The 23,840-nt window shown below is 34.6% G+C and overlaps 1 protein-coding gene across 1 annotated transcript; it reads left to right on the forward strand.

The window, feature by feature from the left end:
- Positions 1-256: 256 nt before the first annotated feature.
- Positions 257-2,135, forward strand: LOC143565919 (putative pectinesterase/pectinesterase inhibitor 60). The gene is made up of 2 exons (XM_077052753.1): positions 257-1,360; positions 1,441-2,135. Exons 1-2 carry the CDS (start codon positions 460-462, stop codon positions 2,133-2,135), a joined length of 1,596 nt encoding a protein of 531 aa, XP_076908868.1. The 5' UTR covers positions 257-459.
- The last annotated feature ends 21,705 nt before the right edge of the window (positions 2,136-23,840 follow it).

Below are 23,840 nucleotides of genomic sequence, written 5' to 3' on the forward strand. Positions count from 1 at the left end.
AGATTAACACAACTGAACTAAAACAACTAAAACAACTATCCTTGAAGTTCGTAAATAAAATTAATCAAACAAAATTTCTCGTGCGTATCTAGCCATTTATTAAACGAACAATACGTAAACAAACTTTCAGCCAAACAATTAATAAATTGTTCATTGAATGCTTAATTTGTTTACAACACTATTTACAAATGATCGAGGAGAATGATAATATTAAACAGTATATATATATATGTATATATATATATAATCCTATCTTACTCTTCCAACATATATTATTATACGTGACAGTTAAATGGCAGCTCAATACGTACCACATGGATGAAGTAAACACATTCTTAACGTCACTTTTAAATCTCAACTTTCACCAAAATCACGTCACAGTTTTCACGGCTACTTATAAAACCAAACCCATATATATATAGGCAATAACCCATAATCAAACTCAACAACATATATACAATGTCTCAAACCAATCTATTCATTCCATTTTCACTACCAATAATCATCTCCTTCTGCTCAATATTTCTATCAACACAAGCATTCAATGAGTCCCATAGCATCAACAGTTGGTGCCAAACAACACCTCATCCTAATCACTGCATGCATAATTACCTAACCGGTGACGAGCATCGTGTTCCGGCACACAGTAAAGATTTCCGAATACTAGCTTTAGAAGCCGCGCTAAATCAGGCACATTACACTCAAAAATGCGCTGTCGAACTCGAGAATCACAGCCGAAGCAGACGGAAGAAATTGGTCTCCAAAGACTGCTGCAAGCTTGTAAATAACACCGTTTTGCAGCTAAACCAAACCCTTAACGGACTCAAACACAATAAAATATCCGACTTTGTTGCGCAGACGTGGCTCAGCGCCGCGCTAACCAATCTCCAGATATGTTTCTCTGGCTCCGGTGAGCTGAACTTGACGGACTTTGTGACTCAGATCAAGACGAGTAACTTGACGGAGCTGATAAGCAATAGTTTAGCTATTAATAATAAGTTTTTCTTGAAGAGCGCACAAGATTCTGATCAAAACGATGGTTTTCCAAACTGGGTTACGAAGAAAGATCGAAAACTAATGGTGTCGGATTCGGTTTACTCGAGGGTTAATGTGACCGTGTCTCCTGCGAAGGGGAGTAAGTTTAGGACGATTCAGTCGGCGCTTGATTACGCGGCGAGTATAGACCGTGGAGATGGAAGATTTATTATTTATATTAAACGAGGTGTTTATAGAGAGAATATTGAGATTGGATATGATATGAAGAATATTATGTTTCTTGGTGATGGATTGAGGTACACCATTATCACCGGTAACCGGGGTTTCACCGGAGGTTTCACAACCTATAGCACTGCAACCGTTGGTAAGAATTAATATGTTATGCTGTACAGATTTTCTTATAAACTAACTCATTTTTTTTTTTTTTTTTATGTTTTAACTAAGGTGTGGATGGCACCGGTTTCATTGCTCGTGGCATAACTTTCAGGAACACCGCGGGCCCGGAAAGGGCTCAAGCGGTGGCGCTGCGATCTGCTTCTGATCTATCAGCTTTCTACGCTTGTAGCTTTGAAGGCTACCAAGACACGCTCTTCGTGCTATCTCAACGGCAATTTTATAAACTTTGTTACGTTTATGGAACCATTGATTTCATATTTGGTAACGCGGCTGTTGTGTTTCAAAACTGTATGATTTTAGCTAGGAGACCGCTTTATGGACAAGCAAATATGATAACTGCTCAAGGTCGTGGTGATCCGTTTCAAAACACGGGGATTTCAATTCATAACTCCCGTGTGATGGCTGCACCAGACCTGAAGCCTGTTGTTGGGTCGGTCCGGACCTACCTGGGCCGACCCTGGCAAGAGTATTCAAGAGCAGTTTATTTGAAAACATTCATTGATTCTCATGTCAACCCACAAGGATGGTCACCATGGGGGAATACGAACTTTGCGTTTAACACATCGTATTTTGGAGAGTATGGTTGTTTTGGTCCTGGTTCAGGAACCCGAAACCGGATTACATGGCCCGGATACCATGTGATAAAGAGCCCAAGTGAGGCATCACAATTCACGGTGGAAAGGCTTATATCCGGTCGAGGTTGGTTGCGGGCTACCGGAGTTCCATTCATTGTAGGGTTGTAAGGATAAACTAAATTAGGTTTACTGTACATTACCTCATATTATTTGATTTATATTTATTATTGAATATCTGCATATATTATTTAACTAGTTTTGGAGCTTGTGTCACACACGGGATAATTCAAATACAAGTAAAACAAATAATTACATAAAGTATATGAAAAAATGTATTACATTTATGCTTGTATCTATAATATGTATATATAGATTGTTTTATTTATATCACAAAATGATTTTTTTAAATGAACTTAATAAAAAAATGCACCTGCAAAACGTACCCGAGAATGCTTCTTTCTATTGAAAATTTCATTCTCAGTATCATATACGTATAACTGAAAGAATTTTGATTAATAATCAATTTCGGACATAAGACTTCTCATACGATAATAGTTCTAACTAATTAGCCTAAATACAGCAAGAGCATTACCTTTAATAATATATTTATCAATTTACCACCCATTAAAGGAAAGGAGAACATTAAATTGTAACGACGAGAACTATGTTTTTATGAGCTACATCATGAAAAAGATTTTGATAAGTTTCAAGGGGCTTCTCTACTTTGTCATAATGACAAAATAAAAGCCATGTTAACCCGTTCAATTTTGTGAACATTTTGTTTCATTTGAGCATAGTTTTGCATGACATGTTTCCCATACAACATTCTGATCATTATTGAAAGTAAAATTAATGCTGACATAAATATTTTAAATTTAATAAAAGTTAGAAGTATTGATATACATGGGGGTGGCATGTCGAAAGTGTTCGCAATCTTTTCTTATACTTTAATAGTCGAGGGAAAATTGTCAATTTGCCAAATCCCGAACCTTTTGATTATTTCCGAAAATGCACTTCAAAATAAATTTAAAACCAGAATTATGTTTAAAATTCTAACTTTCATCCGTTGACATTTTCAAGTTAACACTTTGAACTCATAACAAATTTGACGATAAAGCTACTTGCATTCTCAAACATTTAAAAATACTCAAATTCCCCATTTTTGACCCGTAACAAATTTTGACACAAATGTAGTTAACTTGTACCAAAAAATCTATTTACCAACTTTTGACCCACAAAAATAAAATTTATGTTCCACAAAAAACCCGAAACAATCATTGATAAAAAAAACTAAGAAATTAAATATGATAAACTTTATTATATCTAAATGTGATTCGTATATACTATCCTTACATTTTAACATGTATATATATATATACATAGTTTACTAAATTAACCGAAAAAAATCAAATGTATAGATTTAAAGCATATATTTATAATTTAATAATTAAACAAAATTACTTTGTAAAATGAAAGCATATTCGAGTTTTGTTTTGTTTTTACAATCTTTTACAATTTACATATTACAGTAATTAATGATAACATTTGAAATTATATTCTTTTGGATTTGATAAACATGGTTTGCTGTTAATTTTTAAGTATTTTGGAATATATAGTAAAATAATATGTTAATTTTTATTTTTATAAATATGTGTAGATATAATAAAAATAGAGTGTAAAAGGAAAGTGAATAATTATGGATATATTGCATATTGTCGGTCCCGTATAGCTCACTTAATCGCTCAATCACTCACAATCGTAACCCACACAAACGTGTTGACAAGAAGGTTACGACATACTGTTTTTATGAAAAAACCAAAGAATATTAAAGCCAGAATCAATAATACTCTTAGTATTGCTCAACGGACAGGAAAGTAACAAACACACAAATTAATTTAAAAGATTTCCATTTATATTGTGAAGGATACAATGAAAATCAATTAGGGTTTCAAGGTGGAATGTTTGAATTCTTGCAGATTTTACGTACAAGATAAAGACAGACGTCAAATCACAATATTCGCTCAGTGTCCGTTGTTGTCATAGGCATGCCCTAAAGTTTCTTTTTATAGGCTTGCCCTAACACCTGACATTCCCTTTTTAAAACCCTAATGATTGATACTAAATATATGTAAACGTATTACTGTTTTTATGAAAAACCAAAGAATATTAAAGGCGGAATCAATAATACTCTTAATATTGCTCAACGGATAGGAAAGTAACAAACACACAAAGTAACTCAAAAGATTTTCATTTATATTGTGAAGGATACGATGAAAATCGATTAGGGTTTCAAGGTGGAATGTTTGAATTCTTGGCAGCTTTTCCGTACAAGATAAAGATAGCCGTCAAATCACAATATTCGCTCAGTGTCCGTTGTTGTCATAGGCGTGCCCTGAAGTTTCCTTTTATAGGCCTACCCTAACAGCTGTCATTCCCTTTTTGAAACCCTAATGATTGATACTAAACATATTCAAACGTTTTACAAATCATTCTAAGCGTAAACAGGTCTTCGAGCACGCTTTGCAGCTTTTGTCTTTAGTGAAAAGACCTGGTAACCATTAAGTATGCTGGGGACAGTTCTCCTAGTAAGCTTTACTTAGAATATTTTCTTTAGAAAATATTCATCAAGCATGCTTCAATCTTCCAAATAATACCAAACATTGCTCGGTATCTAGCCTACGAGCAAACTTGTTCTTCAGAGATCCCTTCAACCTTTTGTTGCTTTAACTTATTTGAACAAGTCCAAGTGTGCTGGTGAAACTGTACCTTGCTCGGGGTTGAACCTTTCTCGTTTGAATTCCTTAAGTAATTTCTTTATCAACTTCCTTCAAGCTTGCTGGGACCACTGCTTGTTATAAATAAACCTTGCTTGATCCACCAAAATACTTGATTTTAGCTTGGTTTAGTCAAGAGTTTGCTCTGAAACAAACCTTGTTTGACTTGAAGAACCACCTTGATTAATGAAGTGTAGTTTGCTCGAACTAACACTTAAGAAGAATTCCAGAAGATAACTTTGCTCGAAGAGCAAAATACCTTGCTTGACCAAGTTTAAGCTTGCTGGGAGGCTTAAGTGTGCTCGGTTTCCATACTTAGCCATTCTCCAAGGAGGTTGAGAAGATTCCAATCTTCCTTAGGTCTTTTCTCATCCCAACAATCTCCCCGTAGATTGGAACACACTCAGCTGCACCAAACCACTTATTAGGTTACATATACTTTTCAAAATACACATCAAATTTTCAAAAAGCCAAATTATATAACTTAATGAAAAATTTACAAATGATATTTCTGTCACTAGGACATTACAAAGCAAATTCAAACAGAAAAGAAAAGTCTTCAGCGTCTTGAACATGTAGCTTCTCTTCTTCTATCATGTTTGACTGTTGCGGCTTTTTCTTTGAACAAGAAGATCTCCCTATGGTTTGGATGTTAAGAGGGCATATTCCATCTGATTATATCCTCCAAGTCCTCTATATAAAGAAATTCCAGATCAGTGTCATGATGAATGATGCCCAGGGCCAGTCCATCAGAAATTCTAAGAATAAAAGATTGACCTTGTGGTTCAAATACAATCTTAGAAATTCTGCCATTTTTCTGGACTTCGTGGTTTGGCCTGGTCATCTGCCGCCTCATACGTAAGCCCTCTTTTATGTTGGCAAGTGGATTGGAGTATTTGGTCTTCTGCTTGTATGAAGCTTCAGTAAGCACAATGTCCATCATCCTCCTCTGCCTTTTTATCCTTTCAAAATTAGAGAGTTCCAACTTCCTCTTCTTATTCAACAAGGGAAATCCTTTCCTAGATTGATCTTTCAAGTGTTTGGAAAGCTCATTCCTTTGTTGCCTGAAAAAGCTTTGTCTATCTTGATAATCATATAAGCTCATAGTTGCCATCTCTTCCAATTGTTCCCTGTTAAAATCCTGAAAGTCATCCTTGAAGACTATATGCCTCAAATCACCACTATTTATGATATCCTTCTAGGACTTTGTTCTAGCATCAAAATACAGCCTCTTTGGTAGGTCCACATCAATTGGTGGCCTTTGTTGTCATTGATGTGAGGCTCTGGTGGTTGGAATTGAGACACTTACAGTGGAAGACATTGGAGCATATTTCTTTTTAGGAACTGGTCTTCTCACATGCCCAGATTGTTCAAACATATTTATGATTTGTTCTTTTGGCATCATCACAAGTTTCAAATAATCTCCACCTTCTTTTGCCATTGTTGTAATCATATACATCACTTCATCATCAGTTGGATCAACAGGGTTAGAGCTTTGACTTTGAATTGGCTCACCCCTTGGTCCACATTGAAATTCCAACAATCTCCTCTCGTCTGCCTCTAATCTCTCCCATTCTTCTTTTTCAGAGTAAAATAGTTCTTTTAACTGGCACTTTCCAAGATTATTAAATACTCCTTCAGCCATGCCCTTACTCATCATTAAACCTTTCAAGGTTTTAATCTTGTTTTCATCTTCACAGGGTGGAAAGTTTTCTTTCACAACAGCCTCAATAGGCTCTTCCTTCACAAAAACTGGGTGAGGAGTTTGAGAGGTTTTCTTCATTGTATTTTGCCTTCTCAGACTCATATAGGGACAGTTTTTCTTTGATGCTCAAGTTTTTGATTTTCTCCCCTTTACCCCTTGCTATCATTAGCCTATCAAACAATATTACCTGCTCATCCTCACAGGCTTTCTTTTCTTTTTCAGCCAATGTAATCAGCCTTGGTTTTCTTTTGCTAGTGCTGGTTTCAGAATGAATTTTCTTTAAGAAATTATTAAACTGTTCTTCAACCTCCTTCTCGCTCATCTTCTCCACATCATCTATGGGAACACCATGATCAATTTGTTGAAGAGTTTTTCAATTTTATCTTGTTGATCCGCTGCTTTCCTTTTCAGCCTTTCCCATTCCTCTTTCTCAATTCTCTCCCTGATTGACTTGCTGACACTCTCCATTTCTTCAAATCTCATGGGACTCAGTTGTTTTTTTGAGAAACCATGAATTCTCAAGTATGCAAGGAACCTTTGAGTGTCTCTGTTTCTCTTTTCCATTTTCTTCTTTATTTCCTTCACTTATTCATCAAGTAACACCTGCAACTCCTCATAAGTCGTTGGAGCCAGGGTCTCAAATTTTTATCCATGATGCATCAGGCTGATGATCTTAGGATCTTCCTTCTTAGCTTCGGCATGGTTTGAATATTTTCCTTGTGAACATCAGTCATGTTCACATGGGGAGATTCAGTCCCTTCATCTTTAATGTTAGATAGATCAACAAAAGCATCAATTTGTGGTTCATCTTCAAGATCAACTGGTTTAACCACTTGAAGAGGTACAACATTGATTGTACTTTCCTTTTTCTCTTGCCTCTTCCTTTTATACTTCTTGGCATATTTATTCAAATATTCAGCATCCCAGCACTCTTCGTTCTCTTTGATATCATCCATTACCTGCTGATTCCATATTTTGGAGGCCTTTTGAACCATCTCATCTTTCATAGTTTTTAAATCATAAACATCAGGGACTATCTGCCTATAATCAACTTCATTATCAGGCTTGGCAGCAGTGGCGGTAAGAATGGCTTGTTCGGGCTCAGGTGATTTAGATTTTGTTTTATGAGTTTTGGTGGATTTCTGGAATTGGTTTATGACAATAGCTAATAAGTTGTCAACCTCCTCCACCTGTTGCAACCTCAGCATTCCATCAAACACTTCATCAAGGTTATTTCTTAATTCAGCTTCTTCTATCAGAATTCTTTGATCTTCAATTTCTTTGTCAGTTAAAAACCTTAAAATCATCTCCCTTTGTATCTACTATCTACAATCTCAACATGTACCTTCACAACCCTTTCAGCAGATTCATCAACCATTAATAGTTCATCACTTGATATAATCTTTTTGGGTTCCAATGCCTGCAATTGTTCTTCATTTTCTGCTACAGACTTACCCATCAACCTCATTTTCTCCTAATCCACAGTCAAAGGTTTGGATGGACCTATATCCCTCACCACAGTTGGTTCATCGAGAAAGTTACCAATTTCTTCAAATAAATCCTTCAACTCATCATCCACTTCTTTTGATTTTGAGGTCACATCCTCATTATCATCTGCTAGTTCTTCAGTCATATTGGTTAAAACAACTGTTTCACCAGAGATCAAAACTTCTTCAGTTCCAATGGCATCCTCAACAATTACATCAGTGTGAGCATCAGTCATCACAGCCTCAGTCATTACAGGCTCACTCATCACATTATCAATATTCTTATCTATCTCTTCCACAATATTTTCAACTTCCTTCTCAACTACATTTTCCTCCGTCACTGTATCATTTTCATGCACATCTTAATCTTGAACCTCCTCCTCCGATACATCAGCCTCATAGCCTCCATCATCTCTCTCCTCCTCCTCATCCTCATCCTCCTCACTTCCATAAATATCAACTAGTAACTTCAACACATCATCATTAGTACCAAATTTAGGAAAATTCTCCCCCTGGTTTGGTGCAGTTGAGGTCTTCTCAACCTCACTGACCTGGGATTGAATTTTTAAAAGAGCCTGATCTAGTTGGGCTTGTAACTCAACATTTCTCTTCTTCAGTTCCCCATTCCCCCTCCTCAAAGTACAGTTTTCCAGTAAGACATCCATATGCATGTCAAGGAATATAAAATTGACATCAAGAGAAGGGGAGTTGATTGGTGATATAGGAAATGGCTCAGGATTTTGGGTGTGGATGGGTTTATGAGGTGGGCTTTCTATGATATTTGTGTTGGTTGAGGGTAATGGGTTTCTAGTTCTGATTGTAGGAGTGTGAGTGTGGATAATTTAGAAAGTTGTTATATGTGGTTGGTCAGTTGTTTGTGAATGGGTTGGGGATTGATATGGTGTGTTGTGTTGGTTTATTAAGTGGGCTGGTACATATTGAGGAATGTAAGGTTCATGTATAGGCTAGTCTGGGTTTTGGGTTAAGGTTGTCTGGGTTGGTGATTGGGTTTGGTTTAAGGTTTAAGGTTTGGGTTTGGGTTTGGGTTGGGGATTGTGTTTGGTTTATGGTTTGGGTTTGGTTGGGGATTGAGTTTGGTTTAAGGTTTGGGTTTGGGTTGGGGATTGGGTTTGGTTTAAGGTTTGGATTGGGGATTGGGTTTGGATTAATGGTGAAGTTGGTGGGGATGGAATATATGGGTCATTGGATTGGAATTGGGGTGGTGAATGGTTTCGGATTATAGGTTGGTTTTGGGGTGAGGTAGGTGATGTTGGAATGGGTTGGGTTGATGTCTCCCCTAAGCCTCAGGTACATCTTCCACAATATCCTCCACAACATTATGCACAACATCATTAATATTGCCATCATCATTACCATCACCTCCACCATCAACAACATCATCAGAATCAGATTCTTCCCCATCCTCACTTTCATCCTCCTCAGAAGTCACTTTTGGTGATTCTGGCACCTCCATTATTTCCATGTTGTTATCAACCAACCATGGTAAAATGTCAAATTCAATAGTTGGATCAAAGTTACTTGTTGCCTCCAACCTTGCTATCCTCCTGTATACATTTGGATCTTGTAAAGCATGTGTTGTTCCCATGGTTGGTAAATCTGGAAACTGAAGATTGAAAATTATTTGCAGAAATCTGGGATAGACCAAGAATCTGTCATCCCTATCTTTCCACAAATTTGTCACCAAACCTTCAAAGATTATTTTCAAAAATTTAAAGGTTGGTAGTAAATGACAGCAACAGTGGCATGGGCTATCTCACTGCTCATCAGGGTCCATGTACCCCTCCTAGGTATAAAGCCATGTATAATGTGGTGGATCAAAAATCAATAAGTTAGGCAACATCCCCTTCTTGAATTGCCCCTCATGGACATCTCCCTGGTAACCCATCGTTTCTTGAAAAATTCTCAATGGGCGGTTTGTAGAAAAATGAATGTGAGCTTCAACATCATCAAGAAATTGTAGGCTGGCCCTTATCAATTTTTCTGTTATTGCCACATCATGCCCTGCCGCAGTAGCCTCAATATGCCTACCATCTTCGTCATCCATCAAATTCAGTGGAGTTCTAGAAATCCAGCTGATGATTTCTATAAATAACTGGGCTTTCAGTCAGGGAAAATTCAATATTAGACCGCTGCATCCATCTAATCATCAGATGAACAGGTCTATTGTCATCAGTGACCTAGAGAAGAGCACACATGGTGTGCTTCTTTTCGAACGGATACGTCATATCTGTACACACATAGACAAGAACACATACAAAGAAACAATTAGTCATTAAAGTTCATAGCTTTAACATGCAATAAGTTATAATTTGAAGAAGAGATGAACGATAGTCTTTAAGAACCTGTTCTTCGAAAAATTGATAACCTACACGTAAAACAAAGATATCAGTAAACATGAAATTCAAGCCCTAAACCCATATAAATGAGTGTCGGAAATCATTCAATTGAAGCTTGCCGAGTCAGATTAAGTTGACTGACAAATTTAGGTTAGGATTATGAATAAACGATTGGGATTCTGGGTAACGAGCAAGTCGGCAATAATTCAAAGTGGAAAGAGGGAAAAAGGTGAAATGAAAATTTTTTTCTATGTCCCCCAGTGTGTGATGTACCCATTTGAAAGTGGGTTTTAAATGAATTTTGTCATTTTGCACATGAATAGTGCCAAAAACCCAATTTTAAATGTACCATCGCAAAGCTTGCTCGTTAAAGTTCGCTTCCAAAGCTTGCTCGTCCCAGTGTGTGTTCAGATATTTTAAAGTAATTAAAAATTAATAAGTGGATAAGATGAAGGAAGCTTACTCAAATATAAAAGATTGCTAGAGAAATAAATCACAAGGTATATAATCAAGTATAATTCATCAAATACGCAACCTTACTCGGAATCAATAAAGAATCCAAAATAATAGCTTAGCGATATTTCTAATTGTCAACGTTACTCGAATACATTAATTTCACAAACCTTACTCGATTATACTTGTAAAAGCAAAAGGTTAACTAATATTCATTCAAGTATACTTTAATGCAATGTATACTCGAAAATACTTCAAGTATGCAAAGTGTGCTTGAGAGAAGTTGTTATCCTTTGATATACAAGTGTGCTCTAAGCATAAAGTTTATTCGGAAAGTGAAGTTTGCTTGAGATTTTCTGAAATAAACAAGTATGCTTGGAGGACACTTAGAATATTATATTCATAGACAAGTGTGCTCTAAACATGAAGTTTGCTCGATAAACAAAGTTTACTCAAAAACACTTGGAATTTCAGAAAATAACATGTATATCAATTTCCATGAATTATGATTGACAAACACAAATTTCAATTAAAACACTCAAGTTTATTCGAAACAGATATTTAAAGCATATTCATAAAAGTATCACATAATCATCAAGTGTGCTTGACAAAGACAAGTTTCTAAATATCCAAGTTTACTCGAAAGCATAAAATCATCAAAGTGTACTCGCTAATACATGAATAATTCTCTTAAGTACAAATAATTATCAAGTAGCTCGAATGAGTTAAACTTCAAATAAAACACCTAAGTTTACTCGAAATTTTGAAAAACATCAAAGCTTACTCGAAATAACATATGTAGACATATTCAAGGTTAAAATGCAACTCTTATGGACTTAAACTATATTTCAAATAGTTTTATCATTAAAGTTCAAAGTTTAAGATCAAAAGGTGCATAATGAGATCAAATTTCAGTTATTTCCTTCCAAATATTTTTCTTTTATGAAAAGATCTCAACATGGGATCATACTGACTATGTCACATTTCAATACTTCATTCTCAGCATTATTATGACAGATCAGGCATGTTAATAGCATGTCTAGACTTCGCATGAATTTCATTACTTTGGTGATATTATTAAGGTTCAATTTAGAGCATAATACGGAAATGGATAACGCTTATTGTACTATGATGTCCCATATCTCTTCTCAAAGTTTATTTGGCTTTCCCCAGATCACACCAAATTGACTTCAACCCCCTGATATTTGGTTAAAATATTTTTATGATAGAACATATAATTTTTATTATGGATTTTACTTTTCAAAGTTTTCAAATATATTGAGGTTGAACATTGGACTTACATGCCACGCAATACGGACTCACTAGCTATCCATTCAAGGTGTTTAGGACTTATAATGATGCCCCACCACTGTAGTTTTAGAATTAACCCTCATGTTTGCATTTCTTTCAAAATTTGTGAACATATATCAACTTTTGGTTGATGTTAAAAATTTTGCTCACATTTGTTCTTTGTCATATTTATAAAATGTTTCATTTTGGTGACCAAATACCAACGGGCTCGTGTATGACTGGGTAATCACTTTTCTGCCTATCATTTGGAGAGATTTATCTTGAAACATGCATATTCAACAATGTATCTCCATATTAAGCTTAGCATTTTCATTATGTTTATATCACCTTAGTTTTAACACATCATGGAAAACAACCATACATTTTAATGACTGCTCTAATAGTCTTTATAGCCTATTAAATCCATATATCTACTCAAAAGGTTGGATCAATTTTCATTGAAAACCTTTTAAGCTTATTTAAAGCTTTGAACTAAATAATCTTATCATATCTCTACACCATCAACTTGCTCTGTTTGTCAAAAATGTTTTATGAAAAAATTTCTTTTAAAATATTCCTTTGAGCATGGAATTTTTAACACAAAGACAAATTTTGACACAAGCAAAGAGTAACATATTCAAGAAAAATCATAACATGAATTAACACAAGCCGATTTAACATAATGTTCATTCAAGATTAATTACGCAAACACTATTATGTTTAAACACATCATCAAATCAGATTTTCCACATATCCAGAAATATCAGATAAGCACACAGATTTATCATTTCAAATCATATTCAGACACACTTATCCTGATATCACACACATTCACTGAATTCAAACCTAAGCATCACAGACACCTAAGTCACACAAATTTTCATTCAAAGCACATAACAGTTAAACATAAACACAGATTCACACATCAAACACACTCACTCATCAAGACATTTCTTAAGATAGTCAGTTAGCACAATGAGCACACATCATTAATCAGACTTCATCAAAGTTGATCATTCCATTAGCTTCAAAAGAATGTGAAATCTAGTTTTGTCTAGTGGCTTGGTGAACAAATCAGCCAAGCTGTCACTAGTGTCAACTCTTTTCATTTCAATTAGACCTTTTTCATTACAGTCTCTAAGGAAATGATGTTTGATTTCAATGTGCTTGGTCTTTGAGTGTTGGACAGGGTTCTTAACAATGAACGAAGCAACAGTATTATCAATGAAAATAGGAGTGTTCAAGTAATTCAAACCATAGTCCAGCAGTTGATTTTGAATCCAAAGGACTTGTGTACAGCAAGCAGATGCAAAAATGTACCCAGCTTCAGCAGTGAGATTGACACAGTAGTATGCTTCTTGCATTTCCATGACACTAGCATGTCTCCCAAGAATTGACATCCTCCTAATGTAGACTTCCTACTAAAGTTGCATCCATCATAGTCACTATTAGTGTAGGCAATTAGATCAAAGGCATGGTATTTGGATACCACATCCCTAAATCAGGTTTTCCTTTCAAATATCTAAAAATTCGCTTGACAGCAATCATGTGAGAAACTTTTGGACATGATTGGAATCTTGCACATACACAAACAACAAACATAATGTCAGGTCTTGAAGCAGTCATGTACATCAATGATCCAATTTTGGCTCTGTATTTATGTTCATCAACAGGCTCCCCTTTTCATCAGCTATCATTTTCTCATAGGTGTCCATTGAAGTAGAAGCAGTCTTTAAGTCTTGCACATACGTTGATTGACAAATGAATATGCCTTCCTTCTTTTGTTGAACTTGCAAACCAAGAAAGAAATTCATTTCTCCCATTGAGCTCATGCAATATTTTGACTTCATAACTTCCTCAAACTCCAAACACATATGTTCATTTGTAGATCCAAAGATGATATCATCAATATAAACTTGAAGCAGGAGTAAATATCTTCCTATTTTCTTGTAGAAGAGGGTCTTATCAATGGCACCCCTGTGAAATCCATTAACATGTAGGTTGTTTGATAACTCATCATACCAAGCTCTTGGAGCTTGTTGTAGTCCATAAAGAGCTTTTTCAATTTATAGACCCTATTTGGAAACTCAGGATCCTCAAAACCTGGAGGTTGAGTGACATACACCTACTCTTCAAATTTTTCATTCAAGAAAGCAGATTTGACATCCAATTGAAATACTCTGATTTTCTTTGAAGCAGCATAATCTAAGAAGATTTTGATTGCTTCTAGCCTTGCCACTGGTGCAAACTTCCTCAAAATCAATCTCTTCTTCTTGTAAGCATCCTAGTGCAACTAGTCTTGCTTTATTCTTCATTGCAATTACTCTCTCATCCCTTTTGTTTCTGAAAACCCATTTGGTGTCAATAGCATACTTACCTCTTGGCTTATCTACAAGTTCCCACATTTGCAGATCTCTAAATTGTGACAACTCCTCGTGCATTGCTTTCACCCAACTATTGTCTTTTAAAGCTTGAACTATGTTCTTGGGTTCAATTTAGGATAGGATGCATGAGTACAAACAAATGTTTGCAGATTCAGATGCACTTCTTGTAACTCTTTCATGAATATCTCCAATGATATTTTCAGGAGGATGATTTCTTTCAAGAAAGGAAGTTTGCACAATTTTATCTAAAGAAATATTTGAATGAAAATTTGTATCGTTGATATCATGTTCTTCAATGACCAAATCAGATGTTGCATTGTTCATTTATGCATCTTCTTCACCATTTTGCTGTGATGTTGAAGCAAAATCATTGCCAATAATCAAATTTTGAAACAAGGTCTCAAAATTTGGTTGTTTTTAAGCTTGTTCTTGATTATTCTGATCATCAGTTAGCTCTTCATTATTGACAACTTGCTCTTGATCATTTTGGTAGTTAGTTTGCACATCATCCATGACAGGATTTTCTTGAACAAGTGGTTGCTCATGATTTTCATTTTGCTTATTTTCTTATTCAGTGTCAGAAGCATTCTTATCAAATGAGTATTCAGCATTTTTGTCAGCAACCTTGGACCATAATTTGTCCAAATCAACCTTATTTTCTGATTTTTCTTCATGGACACTTGTTCTATACAAAGTTTCATCAAAGCTTTTAGGATAAATCTTGAAATACTTGATTAACTTCTCAAGATCAAACACCCATGATCCTCCATCCACTGTATTAAATTGGTTTTCATTGAATATCACATCAGAAGATTCAATCACACTCAAATGATCTTTTACATATACTATATAAGCTTTTGAGTGTGTGGAGTATCCACAAAGAAGCAATCTAAAGATTTTGATTAAAACTTGTTCATATAGTCTTTGGTATTCAACAATGAGCACTTGCATCCAAAAGGCTTGAGAAACTTGATGTAGGGTTTTCTTTTGAACAAAATCTCATATGGAGCTTTGTCTTGACTTTTGTTGAGAAGAACCCTATTATGAATATAACAAGCAGTATTGATAGCTTCTGCCCAAAAAGTAACAGGCAGATAAGCATATGCTATCATGGTTCTTGCAGCAGCTTCAATGGGTGTTCCATTTCTTCTTTCCGCTACCCCATTTTTTAGGAGTTCTAGGTGCACTGAATTGTTGAAGAATTCCTTTTGCAAGACAGAATTCAGCCATCACCCCTTTCTTGAACTTAGTCCCATTGTCACTTCTCATAACCTTCACCCTCACATCTATCTGGTTCTCAATCCTTGTCACACATCCTTTAATTAACTCAGTACCTTCATCCTTGGAATTCAGAAAATAAACCCAAGTATATCTTGAAAAATCTCAATAATCACCTAGCAATATCTTTTCTTCCCTATATTTGGAACACTCACAGGACCAAAAGATCCATATGAATCATTTCTGGTACTTGTTCAATTGAGTTTATAAGCTTTGCTATGTGTGATGATTTGTGTTGCTTTTCCTTTTGACATGAAATGCATTTGTCATCTAGCTTGAACTCCCTTATTGGTAAACCAATTACATGTTCACCCATAACAAGTTTGTTCATGTTCTTCAAGTTAACATGACAAAGCTTTTTGTGCCATAATTTTATTTCATTTTCAGTGGCCTTTGACACAAAACATGTTCCACCTCTAGAAATGGCATCTTTCATTCTCAGTTCAGACAATCCCATATTTAGGAGCCATCATCATAATCATATCGGGAGTAATTAGATATTCAAGTTTGAGGATGAAATAGTGAGAATCATCAAAACCAACCTTATAACCTTTATCACACATCTGTGATATGCTCAATAGGTTATATTGTAATCCTTCCACATAGAACACATTATCAAAATACACTTTTCCATTAGTGAGAATGCCTTTCCCCACAATATTCCCCTCCATTTTCATCACTCCCGAATGCAACAGGTCCTTAAAACTTTTCTTCATAATTCACCTGTGACCTCTTGTCACAGGTCATGTGCCTGGAACATCCACTGTCCATATACCATACATCATTCACTGGTGTGGACTGTTCTTGCACAAATCAGAGAGAAAAGAATCGGTTATGTGATGAAATACAAGCTGAATCAGCTTGCAAATCATTAGCAACATTAACACTTGTTGCATTTGGTTTGGGGTCCTCATAAACAATCTCACATGAATCAGCATATTCATAACCAAATTCAATTAAATTTCCAACATAGGGAACTATGCTGGTTCATTCTTCAATGACATATTCCCTTTTCTCAACCAATACTTGTGCTTGAACCCTAGGTTTCCACAAAAATCCATGTGGTCAAACCCATGTTTCAGAAGAAATTTATCATCACCATTTAGTTCCATTGACTTTTTCTTGTACACTTTCTTCTTACTTTCTTTTCAAATCTTGGTGACTTTTCAGACTCAACAGATTTTACTAACTTAGAGTCCACATCAGGCCTAATTCTAATGGGATGTCTATTAATTGGTGCTTTCTTCTTTTCAGCTAACTCCTTCTTCTTTTCTCTCTTGTGAACAACTTCAGTTTTCTTCTTACTTGCTTATGCAACACTACTTATTGGTTCATCAACTATCTTCTTACCCTTGTTCAAATATTCATTATACTTTTTCTTGTACAAACCAAAATCTTGTCCAAACTTTGTTGTGTTAGGGACAGGAATTGGTTTGAAGGTAAACCTTTCATGACAAGAGTCAGTGTGATGTCCATACACATCACAATGTTTGCACCAAACTTTTCCTTTGAAGCTTTTACTTGAGTTTCCTTTCTTAAACCTCTCACTTGGTCTTGGAGGATCAACTCTAATGGTCTTTTGAGTAATGAGACCATCATAGTTCATTGAGAAAGGTACAAATTCATCAATCTTTATGTCTTGTCTCTCAACTGTACTTTTGACAAAGTTTATCTTTTCCATCTTGATTATTTCATCATCTTTGTTGCTTCTAAATCTTGACTATCTTCTTTCATATTCCTCCATGGTTTCAACCTCTCCAATATCAAACAATTCTTAATTAAAGAAAACAGGATAGACCGGAATCAATAGATCATCATTCTTCTTGATTTCTTCTATTTTCTTGTTCTCTTAGACATTTTCTCTTCTTTGTGACACTTTATAGGAGGATTTCTCATTGTTCTTCTTTGCTTTTGAACCACCACAAATATCAAAAGATTGGTGTTCCCTTCTCATTTGCTCATGATGCTTTCTCATTTTGGGAGTTATCTTTGGCAGCAAAGGAATCTTGTTCTTTGGTTCTTGTTTGCCATTCTTTTCTTCCTTTAAGCTTTCATTGCTTGAACTTTTGTAACTTGAATCACTCAAGTCATCTCTATCCAACAATACATCATCAAAGTCATCTTCTGAGACTTGCACACCAACAAAATTTTCAACATTTGTTGTTCTTCATTACAAACTCACCCTTGTCATCAACCTCAACCAACTTGTAATTCTCAACAAACTCCTTTCTATCTTCAAACACGTCTCTAAACTAATCAAGGTAGGCATTTCTGTTTTCTTTATCCACTTTCAATGAGTAATTATCATTAAAAGGTGGAGGAACAACTTTATACTTATTCTCCTTGATCTTCTTCAACTTACCACAAATTTTTCCAGTTGACACCAAATTTTTTGTAACACCCCGGCCTGTCGTATCCACCAATATTGTCCGCTTTGCCCCCGATGGGTTTCCCATCCGGGAACTCACGGCTTTGTTTTTGGTTGCTCGGGTAGAGACTTCCCAGGTAGTCACCCATCCTAGTACTACTTCCACCTAAGCACGCTTAACCGTGGAGTTTTCATGTGCTCCACAGCCAAGTAAGCCTAAAATGTGTTGGTGATTGAAGAGGCAGGACATTTACATATGAACCAAGGATCTCTCTTGTACACGGCCGATGTGAGATTTTCCTAAGAGTGGGACGATGTTGTGTTTGCCAAGGGTGTTACAAACAACCCCCCTTTGGAAGTAGTACTAGGATGGGTGACCTCCTAGGAAGTCTCCATCTAGGCAACCAAAAACAAATCCGTGAGCTCTTCGTGGGCAGAGCAGACAATATTGGTGGTGCGAGGGGCCGGATGTTGGGCAAAGTGGACAATATTGGTGGTACGAGAGGCCGGGGTGTTACATTTTTCAAGAAATCATTCTCAACTTTAAGTTGAGTATTTTTCAACTTCACATCAAGGTGTTACATTTTAAGTATGCTCGGTTTCCATAGTTAGCCATTCTCCAAGGAGGTTGAGAAGATTCCAATCTTCCTTAAGTATTTTCTCATCCCAACACATATATTAGGGTCAATTAATATCTTAGTCTAGAGGAAAAAAATTGTGAGAATTAACCAAATGATGACAAGTGTCCACAGTTATTTTACTTTGATTGAATAGGTAGATACTTGCATGTTAGCTTTAGTGGGCTATTAGGCTCAACAAAAGGGTCTTTTCTATTAATGTACCGGTTTAATAAAGTATATTGGATTGCTTGTTCTTTCTTCATGGCCCAAAGTTACAAGTTTTAGTTTTCAAAAGCTTGTGTATTCTAAGTTTTACAAACTTATTACTCCTAAAGCAGGGAGTTTAAGGAGTTTTTATTAATTTATTTAACTAGCTCCTAGTTTACTCATAAATCCAATTTGAACTCTCAATCTTTAAGGGAGCAAACACCAGATATACAAATATATTAGGGGTGTTCATTATTCGAATCATACTCGAAAAACTCAAAATTCGATCCGGCTCGTATTCGAAATCGAAGGTTCGAATTCGATTTTCAATCATTCGAGTTCAATTCGGTTCGAATTAGATTTGAGTAATCGAATTTTGAATCGAATACGAATTTATGATTTAAATTCGATTCGATTAGAAATTCGAATTCAAATTATACATTCTATTTTTATTAATATATATATATATTTATTTATTAAAAGATAAACTATATAAATCTTTAGAGTTATAGAGATTATAAATGGAAAGTTCGACACTTTGGCTAATAATTAATGTAATTTGACGTTACTATTTTAAATATTTAGAATGTGATAACTTCAAAGTTCAAATGATTTATTTATTTTATGGACTTGTATCTTTTTTTGTTAAAAAACTCAAATTTGTAGTGGTTTTAAAATTGAAATATATTTTTAACTGAACTCGAATCGATTCGATTTGAACTTAATTCTTGAATCGAATCAAATTTCAAATTAGCGATTTTGAATTCGAATCGAATTTGTCGAGTCTATTTCGAATTAGAATCGAATTCTAATCCAGCTTCAAATTTTCAAAATTCGAATAATTCTATTCGAAATTCGATTCGTTGAACACCCCCAAAACAGATTGATACCTTTGTACATATACTCATTGGTAATTAATAAGGAGTTTTTCATACAATATTTTATTTGCCCCTTAATTTGAAAATAAACATCAAGTAATACGACAACATACTTTGAGTCAATGTTAAAACGATGCACCACACTAGCAATATTGTTTACTCTGCCAAAGTACCCCTCACCCAGCTTGGCTTTCACTTGGTTTTTGGTTTTCAATTACAAACTTCTAAGGGCATATATACAAGGCAATTCCTCAGGTTCGCAATTAGGATGATTTGGTGTGTCAAGTACACTACTGCAGATTGTTAGATGTGGGTGTTGTGTCAGGATTTTCGGGTTGGTCCAGCCGAGACGAAATAGCCATTAGGAAGGGGTCCAACAACCATGAGACCATTTACATTTAAAAACATAAATAATTTATTTTACAACCCGCATACGTACACTTTCTTCTAATATATATTTTAGCTCACTTTTTCTATAACAAACATTCAAAATGAAATAAAGCGAAAACAGCGAGAGCTTGTTCAAGCAAGAAAGTGTCTCGATCGAGAGGCGATTCGAGCCAAAACTGTGACAACTGCCAAAAATTAGACTAATCCGGTAATTATCTTAACCGTAATCGCGCATTAATTAGTAAAATAAATATATAGGAATATTTTTTTGTCCAAAGTCTTTGATTTTAGTTGAGTTTTAAATTATGAAACCCAAAAAAGTTCAATTTTGTCGTGTAGCGAACACTACAGAGATTGACACCGGGTAAAGACTCAGAAACGAATAAATTCATAAACGTGTCTAGATGACTTCGAAAAATTAAATTTTATATTAGGATATTAGAGATAATAAATATAACTAATTTTAGAAGGTTCGAATCGCAAAAATTAGAAAATAAGTAACCGGAAGCTAGTAGAGGACACCGTAAGGACCCGACATCAAGTTTTTTAGAAAATTATGTTTTTAGGCAGTCATTGACTGTAATCTAGTTTCACTCAAAATCTGATAAAAATTATTAAAAACGGACTTCATTTGGCTAAATAAATTACGAGATACGTTAAACCTTATCACCTAAACTATACCATATAATATTATTGATCACCAACCCTTCCATTTTCCCCTTCCCCCTCCTATTTCGGCCGCCACCCTCACACAAACCCCAACCCACTTGCATTATAATATTATTCTTACACCTACCATGATTACAAAGGTTACTTGTAAACTCAACCACGCTCCAACACAACACTCTAGAATAGAACTCATCAACCCTATGCCTCTTTCTCTCTCAATATAACCGTTCACCACCATCACTTCCATATTATCACACTTCAAAAATTATTACATGCACATTGTTGAAGATTAGGAGTCTTGGATGGAAGAATAAGCAAAAACTAAGGATTAGGAAGCTAAAGAAGGAGCTATAAACTAGTACAAGACCATATTTTCTTTTCTTTAGTCACCAATCGGAAAATCCAAGGTAACCCACTTCAATATTGGTTATATTAGTTGTTATATGATGTTTAAAGCTTGATTTTAGTGTGCTTGATGATGTGCATGCAAGTGTAATATGGATGTATGCATGTATGTGTGTGAACCGTGAGTTTGTGTGTGAATGTATAAGATGGGTTTTGTTGATTATAAGACTTGATGTGGTTATATTAGCTTGTTAGATAGTCCATAATAAGCATACTTGAGTTTGTTAAATGGGTTTAAGTATTGTTATAATGATGAAAGTGGATATGTAAATGGTCAAAAGATTGAAAATGGATTACGGGTAAAAACACCCACATTGGCCGTGGGTTTTGATTTGGGTAATGGAATGAAATTGTTAACTTGTTAATTATTAAAATGGTTAAGAATAAATGGTGATTTTGAAAACCCATTTAGTTGAATTATTAAAGATTACATGAAAAGTTGTAAGTAAAACTAATAAAGGATTTTGAAAAGGTGAATGGAATATTGTAAAAAGGGTTGACAAAAGTAGTGTAGAGATTTGATAATTGATTATTTTGAAAAGTTTACTTACACATGCAAGTAATACAAAAACTTGATTTTGATCATAAAGTTAATACTTGTCTTATATTGATTTTTGGTGTGGATTGAAGATGATAAATTAAGTGATTGAATGGGACATATGGAAAGGAATAAAATCAACTAGAAGTACTAGGATGATTGAAACTTGGTAACTTAAACAAACAAGAATTTGTGTTAAGACTTACTAATAAAAGAAACTTTGTAAATTGTACAAGACGTTTTGTAAGTTGGTTTGATAAGTGAACATAATCTTGTATAAGTAATTAAAGACTTGTGGTTAGGATTACTTTAGTAAACTCTATTATGAAAATTGTTGGGATAATAATAAGATTGTTAAAATTGCTACTTGCTAATAATAGTAACTTTGTTAATGGATAAATGGAAAATCCAAGAACAAGTGTTTAATAAATTGTTAAGAGTTTTCTATCAAACTAGTTGAATAAGATAGATATAAGTTATACTTAATTTCATTAAAAAAACTTGAAGTAAATGAAAGTTGTTAAAATAACCGAATTGCTATATATAGAAACTTTGTTGTTAAAGAACCAAGAGTGTCTTTGTTTATGGGATGATAATGGGATGGATTAAGACCATATTATGGGTTGTTCAAATCTGGAAAATTTGATACATAAGCACCTTGTAGAGATTATGGAAACAACATGCTCGTTGTATTGTTAAAAGCTTAAGCTAAGGCATGTGTAGTGAAAGATTTGTTTTGTGTGCATACTTGGTGCTAGATGATCAAACATGAGTGTGATGATATATTACTTGTTATTATATGTATAGTTGTTGTACCAAGTGGTTTGGTTTTAACATTATGACTTAAATAGATTGTCAGTGACATTAACGGTCGGAAAGTTCGACTTTTAACGTGAACCGACATGAGTTTTTGGAATTGATTTAGAACAACACCTAAAGTCACAATATTCTTATATTTAACATAAGTTAAAGTATAAGAAAAGTCAAAAATATCAAAACTTGAACCAACACGGTTCGTGTCGCGAAAACCGACACGAAAACGTTAAACTGGGCGTCTTTAAAAAACCGGTAACAAAAATGAAAACCTTATCATTTTTATTGAAAAACTAATAAAATATTATTAAAAACTATATAAAAAGTATTTTGATAATTTAAAACTAAATTTTTTCACAAAATGACAACCGGTTCGTTTTTAAGTCCGAAACCGGCAAAACCGACAAAACCGACCAAGATAAAGTCAAAATAATAAATAAGTTAAAAACTTAAAAATTATAAAACACTCCAGAAACTAAAAGTAATAATTTTTATAAATTATAATATTTAAATTAAATTATTAAATACAACAATTATTGGTTGATTATTACTTGTTTATATTTTAAGTGTGTATTTATAGAATTATAAGTTAGTAACTTTGTGTGTTGTGTGCTTGTGTGAAATTTTAGATTAATTATATATATATATATATTAAACCCATGTTGGTCAAACCCGAACTTAGAATTAACAAACGTGTACTAATATAGGACACAAGAATTTGGGCGCTTATCGAAATTGAAAGTGAGTTTTTCCTCCAAAACGAATATTGTATATCTATATTCGTATTTATATATATGTTTTGAAAGCGCATTATACTTTACAAATTGTCGTTATTGTGGGATGAATCAATTTGGTTAAATAACTGTTAACCGAATTCAAGGCATAGAAATGTTGGTAGATCTATCGGGGTGACGCCCCCCACTTCCATTCGCGTTGGATTAAAAGTGAGAATATTTCGAGTATGGTACATTTCGAGTTATCAAAATGGTAGCCATACACGCGTTGTACTCTTAGATAGTTTACAACTAACACTTTTTGTGCTTAAAGGTAAAATGCGGGTTTCTATATTGTGTTGTACCCTGTATATATCGGTACTGTTGGGAGTATAATAGCCGTACACTATTATATTCATGTGTTGTTTATATATAAATTTTCTATATTTATATAATAAGTTTTTCTCGGGAATAACTCACCAACATTCGTGTTGACCCAAATATTATCAAAAAGTGTTTTACAGGAAAATGAAGATTTCGCGAG

Source organism: Bidens hawaiensis, unplaced genomic scaffold (assembly GCF_021521415.1).
Source record: "Bidens hawaiensis isolate Kalapana, Puna unplaced genomic scaffold, B.hawaiensis_p1.1 tig00022584_1, whole genome shotgun sequence".
Classification (NCBI taxonomy): domain Eukaryota; kingdom Viridiplantae; phylum Streptophyta; class Magnoliopsida; order Asterales; family Asteraceae; genus Bidens; species Bidens hawaiensis.

Coding starts and splice junctions, on each gene's coding strand:
- LOC143565919 (XM_077052753.1), top strand. CDS start 460: ATGTCTCAAACCAATCTATTCATTCCATTTTCACTACCAATAATCATC. Junction 1,361..1,440: donor CTATAGCACTGCAACCGTTG/GTAAGAATTAAT, acceptor GTTTTAACTAAG/GTGTGGATGGCACCGGTTTC.